The 7,500-nt window shown below is 35.3% G+C and overlaps 1 protein-coding gene across 3 annotated transcripts in view; it reads right to left on the bottom strand.

The window, feature by feature from the left end:
* Positions 1 to 7,500, bottom strand: part of LOC122634234 (putative ferric-chelate reductase 1 homolog) — a 15,260-nt gene that overhangs the window by 751 nt on the left and 7,009 nt on the right. For 2 of the 3 annotated variants that reach the window (XR_006328338.1, XM_043822966.1), the window contains exons 2-11: positions 4,924 to 5,246; positions 4,727 to 4,818; positions 4,019 to 4,181; positions 2,304 to 2,501; positions 1,996 to 2,094; positions 1,620 to 1,776; positions 1,282 to 1,508; positions 762 to 1,002; positions 451 to 563; positions 1 to 84 (exon numbers count right to left, since the gene is read on the bottom strand). The exon at positions 1 to 84 is cut by the window's left edge and continues 30 nt beyond it. Coding sequence is in view for 1 of the 3 variants with exons in the window: in XM_043822966.1 (XP_043678901.1) it covers positions 1 to 84; positions 451 to 563; positions 762 to 1,002; positions 1,282 to 1,508; positions 1,620 to 1,776; positions 1,996 to 2,094; positions 2,304 to 2,501; positions 4,019 to 4,181; positions 4,727 to 4,818; positions 4,924 to 5,246 (1,697 nt within the window). In the remaining 2 variants the exon portion in view is untranslated. The remainder of the gene's footprint in view (positions 85 to 450; positions 564 to 761; positions 1,003 to 1,281; positions 1,509 to 1,619; positions 1,777 to 1,995; positions 2,095 to 2,303; positions 2,502 to 4,018; positions 4,182 to 4,726; positions 4,819 to 4,923; positions 5,247 to 7,500) is intronic. The other variant, XR_006328339.1, reaches the window with a different exon arrangement.

The raw sequence follows: 7,500 nt of genomic DNA, 5'->3' as shown, positions 1-7,500 counted from the left end.
CATCTGTCCACGAGGATTCATGTCCTTCATAGGAAAAGAATCTCCTCTCTGAGCGGACTCTCTCTCCGGTGCATAACCAAGGAACTAAATAACGCGATAAAGAATAAAAACGAAAATAAAAACAAGCAAAAAGAAAGAAAGTCAACATCAAGGAAGCTACGCTTCGTAATTATTCCTTGATCCTTTATTAACAACCACGAAAGTGATCGATTTACGGCCGAATAAATTTAGCATTCATTTTTATACAAATTAAATTCTATCGCTCGTTAATTATTTGCATAACTCAAACGACAAGAGCGAACTACAAGTGCGACAGTGAGTATTTCCGTAACTTTGAAGAAAAAAAAAAAAAAAAAAAGAAAAAAAAAGAAAAGAAAGAGAAAAAAGATGAAAATAAAACATGAAACGAGATGCAGAAGCGAGGCTAGGGATATGATTATTTTTACTTACGGTGAGTGTCACGTGCGTCAAAACGTGAAATATGACATAAGCGACCAAAATCCAATCGACCCATTCCGGAAGTTTGGCCTTGTTCAATCGTACAGCGAAAAATAGAGCGACGACTGCGAAAAGTAATTTCACGATTGTGCCGATCAGCAATTTATTATGGAAAAATGTGATATAAAGGGATAAGGCAGGGTAAGGGGGAATTGGGAGGTGTGGTGAGAGGGTAGAGGAGGAGGAGGAGGAGGAGGAGGAGGAGGAGGAACACTAGTTACCGTCTGGCAACGTAAAGCTGGCGATTTAAATTCAAAACTTACTCGCGCAAATCTGTGCCGCATTCCCGATGAACCAGTGGGTCCAATTGAAAAGTTGGCGCCTAGGTGCACCTGGTTCGGGCCTCATAGCCGCTATGAATGGTTGTATGAAACATAAAATCGTCGTGGCCAATCCAAGAGACGCGTGGAAAGTTTCGGTGCTCCACGTACCGAGCTCAACGAATATAACGACGATAGCAATCAACGTTAGAATGCAGGTAATGCTATTCAGGAAGGTATGCCACTTGAAAGAGAAGAAAAGAAAGGAAAAATAAAGTAAAGTGAAGAAAAGAATACGAACGTCTTTTATCGTCTATTGTTCGTAATCTTGAAAATCTTATTCTCTATATGGAATTTATTTAACACTAAGAAAATCAACGATCGATATACTCTGCTTATTCGTTATCGCAAAATCGAATAATGCGACTTGAATAAAAACGATTCGATAGCAAGGATCTATTATAGTTCATAATAGGATAAAATTTAGGCAATTGAAAACAAGATATTCGCGAAGAAAACTTACGGCGAACCAATGATCCTTTCCACACATTTTGGAATGAACCCAAGTTTGTTTGTAATATCTTGCTAAAAGTATAGCGATCGAAGTAGTACCCATCCATGCAACTATCATCAAGGAACCGTGAATATGAATCAACATGTTACTCGATGCCGTGAATGAGCCAACGTCGGACAATAATTTTGCTTCGCCCGTAGAATCATAAAGTAGGTTGTGATATCCTACGCCGTTGGCTAAAACATACAACAAGCTAAGAATGAGATATGTAACGAGTAACGCGAAGAATATGACGCGTTAATATTTCGTCAGATCAGATTCGAGTGATTAAACGTAAACTTTAATACCTCTCAACTCGCTACCATGAACCAACAAAAGATAGTATGGCTTATTGACAAGATCGAATTTATGATCTTGCATTACGGTTATCTTGTCTCTCCAGAATTTACATGTTATCAGGTCATCATTGAGCGAAGCTGATTCAAGTTGAACGCTACCTTGTTGCTGTAAGAAATTAGAACGTAATAAATAAATAAACAAATAAACCAATAAATAAACGAACGAACGAACGAACGAACGAACATATTAAATAAATAAATATAAGTCGATTATAGCGTATCTACGCGTTGAAAGATTTTTTAGCAAGGTTTAACGAGCGTTATTGATTCTGATAATAATTAAACAACATCTAATGAAGACTATTAATTATGCTAAAATAATTACCAAGCTCTGTCGCTCGTTACGCTTGTTAGGAGTATTCCATGACGTGTGTAATTTGATATCACTTCCCTCTATTGTACATTCCACCACGCTATCGTCACCCTGTGTGCATAATACATGGAAGAACGTATTCGCAGGTATTAGAAATAAGTAGAAGGAAAGAACGAAGAAGAGAGAAAAAAAAAGAAAAAATCAGAAATAGTCCCCCGCGCTAAATTAATTAGTAACGAGACGGAGGAAATATATTTTCTTTTTCTTTTCTTTTTCTTTTCTTTTTTTTTTTTTTTTCTTTTTCAATCAATTTCAATTACCATTTTATTATTTTCCGAGAGCCCAACGGCAACGTATTTTCCTTCTCGTCCTTGCATCTCGAAGAGATATCGGTCTCCACGGACTAACACGGAGACAGCAATTTTACAATTCTTTGTCTGTAGACAGCCAGAAGGCAATCCAAAGCAATTCTTTGTCTCGCTGCATCCCTCATAAAAGGGGTCGTCTTGATTACTAACCTGTAAGATATTCATCAATGAGACACTACCGCGTCCGAAAAAAAATAAATATCAAGATAGAGAGAGACAGAGTATTCTAATATTTCTAATATCATTCCAAACTAATTAAAAAATGGACGGATGCAAAATATGAGCGACCTCTTCAAGGGGGCAATTTTCTACAAGTGAGAATAGTTCATTTTTTATCTGATAAAATATTGCCGATATACGTTATTATTATTATTATCATTATTTCTGGAAAATTTTTGTAACAATGGATAATAATTCACCAGATTTTCATTTCTATTTCTTCCTTTTCTTTTCCAATTGAAAATATCTTTAATGTAAAAAAGAAAAAAGAGATTAAACGTATCTGTCAACGTCCTTGAAGAGGCTACATTCGTCAATTGGGATAGCATTCTGGTATTCTATAGCAAGCGTAATAAAGGCAACATAGATAGCATTTCATTTCGTTTCATTATCATCGTCATCATCATCATCGTCGTCGTCGTCGTCGTCGTCGTCGTCGTCGTCGTCGTCGTCGTCGTCGTCGTCATCGTCGTCGTCATCTTTGACAAATGATTTTCTCTCGACGTTTCAGTTAATTGTAGACTTTAGTTAGGATTGAAGCTGACTGAAGAGAATGCATCGCATGAACGGATTAGACATCGGATAAAGCCAAGGAGACGACAATCGGCAAACTTTCCTATATATGCAGGAGAGAACAAACTGTTCTCTACTTCTACTTCGTTTAATCCTCTATCTCGTACAAGTACAAAGTAAAATGGGAAAGGATGGAAAGGAAGAGTAAATGAAATAGTTTAACAGAAGGTAAATACGATGAGATGTAAAGATAATAATAACGAGTAGAAAACATCGACATAAATCACTCAAGTCCAATTAGCTTATCTCTTTCTCTCTTAAGATGCAATGCAAACTGTCGAAATAAAAATATGTAGATATAACGACAAATCCAGGATTGTTGATACTTGCATTTTCTCTCTTTCTCTCTCTCTCTCTCTTTCTCTCTCTCTCTCTTTCTTTCTCTCATCTGTGCAATTTTAACTCGTCTTTCTCATTATATATTTCTCTTCTTCTTACGCTCCGGGACTATCACTGGAAAGTATAAAAATGCAAAATGCTGGAGGGAACGACACTTTTATCCCAAGACACTCTTTGCAAACGATTTAACTAACCACTGGCATTGAAAATATGTACAATCATTAGTTTTTAATACTTCCATTAGTATTTAAAACGTTATCGTTATTTCCAAGTTCGATTTAAAATGATATATATATGTAAGCATAAATATAGAAAATTGTTAATATCTGATATAATATTAGTACTGGTATTAGTATCAATTCAATTATTGTTATGAAAAATTTGATAAAAATCTACAAATATATGTAAAATATTACATGTCAATATATTAAGATATTATCTGATACGATGTTATTAAGAGTTATGTATCAAATTTCTACGACAAAATGAAATTAATTTCGTCGTGGAACGTAAAAAATTTAGCAAAGAAACCTTACCAATTCTTCGTCCTTCTTTGGATAATAATATGGCGGCGTAGTTGTTCTCAAGGTCGTCGACGATGTCGAGGAAGTCAGAACGTCGATGGATCGTTTCAGAACGGTAACCTTTGGTGATTCAACGCCAACCCAATATGTGGCATAATCCTGAGCGAAGGTAGAGCTATCGCAGAAACCAATTTAAACGACATTAATCAACCGAAGGGAGAAGGGAAATCCTGAAATCGTTGAATACGAATCGATTTGCTAGCAATGATGCTGTTTACCGATGACGTTAGACACATTCCTTCCAAGTATATCTCTCTTGAATATCAAAAGACGAAACATAACACGAGTGACTCATCTACGACGAAGACAACGTTATAAACGATGACAACAAAAACTATTTTGTAAAAACGGAGAGAGAGAGAGAAATATAATTGAATTAACTTTTACAGAGAAGGTCTTTCTTGTTTGTATACGTTTTATACTGTTTACGTTAAGGGAAATATAATTATACTACGACATAAAATAAAATATATAAAACCACGTATATTGATGTATATATTATATCCTATTAGTATTAGTGCTTCTTAAAAGAAAAAATTATCCAATATCAAAAGCCGACATATATCATTATTACACATCGTTTCGAATATTCATTGATTTCTATCGCATAGATTGAAGCCTTTTATAAACTTATTTTAATCGGCTTTATTCAATACTTACTTAAAAATAATGGTACCCTCGTAATGAAGCGGCGCGATCCAATCGAATTCAAGATTATGTTTCTTTTCCTTGCTGTTGTGTGTAACAGCGTTCTATATGACAAAACAAAACAAAAAAAGATATATATTCGTATAAGATAATACGTGAAATTAGTAGAAGATTTTTATCGATTTGTTATAAATTAATATGATACGTACTTTAACACCGGGCGTACATTCAACGAACTTGGCGATTTCCGGCAAGTTGCTGAACTCACCGATCAATTCTCCGGTCTCAACGTCTTTGGCTAAGATCAAGAAACCCTCATAAGCAAGGCCCTGAGGACTTCCGAGTATCAAACGAACTCTTCCCTGTCCCGCGGCCGGTAAAACTTGATATGGCGGATACGAACTCTGAAGTCTTCCTCCACTGTGCCTCGGTGTCAAATCGATGCACGTCTTTGGAGGTGCACCACTCGAATAACCATAAATCTTTTCCACCAAAGAAAGGATGGCTATCGGTATCAGGAACAAACTGATGTCTGAAAAAAAAAAAGAAAAAAAGAAAATTAAACAAGTACAAATATGTAAAATCTCAAGAACGGAGACGATATATTCTTTTCATTCTTTCTTTTTCCTTTTTCTTTCCTCGACCGGTGTAGAATTTTTTCTCTCCCTCTCTCTCTCTCTCTCTTTCTCTACGTTATATGGTTCTCTTTTCACCTACGTCTTCTCAAATCTCAAAGGCCACAGTTAAACCCTACAAACAAACGCATACGTGTTCGCACATAAGCATCCGAGTTTTCTCGCGACACGTTTACTTGCACAAGTTTAAACGCTCCTTAAAAAAAAAAAAAAAAGAAAAGAAAAGAAAAGAAAATAAAATGGTGTAGCGCGGGTCAAACGACGTTGTAATTACGTAAGAGTCAGTCAGTTAGTCGGAAGGGTGGGAAGGACAGAGGGATGGGGATGGGGATAGGAATGGAGAGGAGAACAGAGGTTAGTGGTGCAAGGAGAAATTTCAAAAGCTACCGCTCTCTCGCATATAAGAATGAGCAAAGCGCCAAGGGAAAAAAGCCAGTAGGCCGTATAATCAAAGTCAGCGCGCGCGTAGGTGAAAGTTCTCCGAGATTCTTTCATTTTCATGCGTCGGTCGCGCCTTCGAATCGTAAAGAAAACGAGAGAGAATTCTCTTATTCAACATCCGTTACAAAGGAACACACATACTTATCTACTTATGCTTCTACGTACGTATGCACGTACAAACACAGAGAAAAGTAGGAATGGACAAGGAGAGACAGTCCGAGAGACAAAGAGGAAGATAGATAAATAGATAAAGAAAGAAGAGGAAGAAAATATATATTTAGACAAGTTGAGAAAGAGACAGAACATGTACAGCAATTTCAGTTCGCCGTTGTAAAGACAATTGTCAGCGATATCAGCGAAAAACGTGAAATTACTGTGTCACGTACGATGGAAAAGAAGAGAGAGAGAGAGAGAGAGAGAGAGAGAGGGAAAGAGGGAGATAAAAATGTAAAGAAAGGAAAAATGGAAAGAGAGAGAGAAATAAAAGAGAAATAGATCAGAGTACGGTAAAAGCACTTTTTCAAAAGAGAGAGAGAGAAAGAGGAAGTTCTGGGTCTTCTGGTACTTTATTCGCGAGGCGTCAAAATTACGCCCGCTAGCAAGTTAATCGTTTCTCTGGCTGTTCGAGCTTTTACCTTTCGTTTGAACAAAAAAAAAGAAAAGAGAAAAGAAAAAAAGAAAAAAAGAAGAGAATTTGGGAAAGGACTTAGAACGAACGAGAAAAACGCGTTACGTCCGAAGTAGCTGACTAACGTAACAAAATTTCGTAAAAAAAATCTTGTATGAATGAAACAAAGAAGTGGAATGATCGATGGATCCTTTTTTCCTCTTCGAAAATGATCTATCGTCGTTTATAGTGATTGATTTCTTTTTTATTGAAACGGTAACGTAATTTCTTCTGCGATATAAAATTAATTCTGTTTTTTTTATAATATCATCTATGGAATACCTCTTAAAAATAAAGGAAAAGAAAGAAAAAGAGGAAATTAATTTCTTCGTTCCAACGATCGAATATTAAATTAAATTATTATCAATATTTTACTACCCTGCCTGTAAAGTATATACGATCATTTTCATTATCTTATATGCAGTTATCCTTAAAGAAAAAAAAAAAAAAAAAGTAAAAGTAAAAGTAAAAGTTAAAGTAAAAATAAAATAAAAGTGATTCCTTTCGTTAACTCGATTGGATTATAAAACTGCATTACAATGGATACACGATATACCTCTGTGCGAAGTAAGTACGTATGTAGAATTATTTTTATAATATACTGTTATTCCCTTTGATAAAGGATCAAATAATTCTTGCATGTATTATACTATTGAATTGCAAATGAAATCACAAACGGAATATATGATTTTTCTCGTAGCCCGGAGATAAAAATTCTTTCTATGAAAATAGAAGAAAAAATAGAGAAAAGAAGAACGGAAATAAAAAAAGAAAAAAAAAAAAAAAGAAAATGAGAATGAAAAAAGGAGAGAAAAAAGAAATAAAAAATAAATAAATAAATAAATATAAATCTGAAATCTGTTTTATTTTTTATTCAACGAGCGAAAGACCTCGTTCTCAATAAGGTTACTATGTGAGAAATTCGTTTCACGCTACTGGAAGGATAATTAATGCCACGTGAGATTCATTAACGTCGTCGTTTTCTCGTTACCAACGTTTTTCCACTTTTTTTCTTTGGCTCTCTCTCTCTCTCTCTCTCTCTC

The sequence above is a fragment of the Vespula pensylvanica genome, chromosome 14, assembly GCF_014466175.1.
Source record: "Vespula pensylvanica isolate Volc-1 chromosome 14, ASM1446617v1, whole genome shotgun sequence".
Lineage (NCBI taxonomy): Eukaryota > Metazoa > Arthropoda > Insecta > Hymenoptera > Vespidae > Vespula > Vespula pensylvanica.
This window is presented reverse-complemented; position numbering and strand designations above follow the sequence as displayed.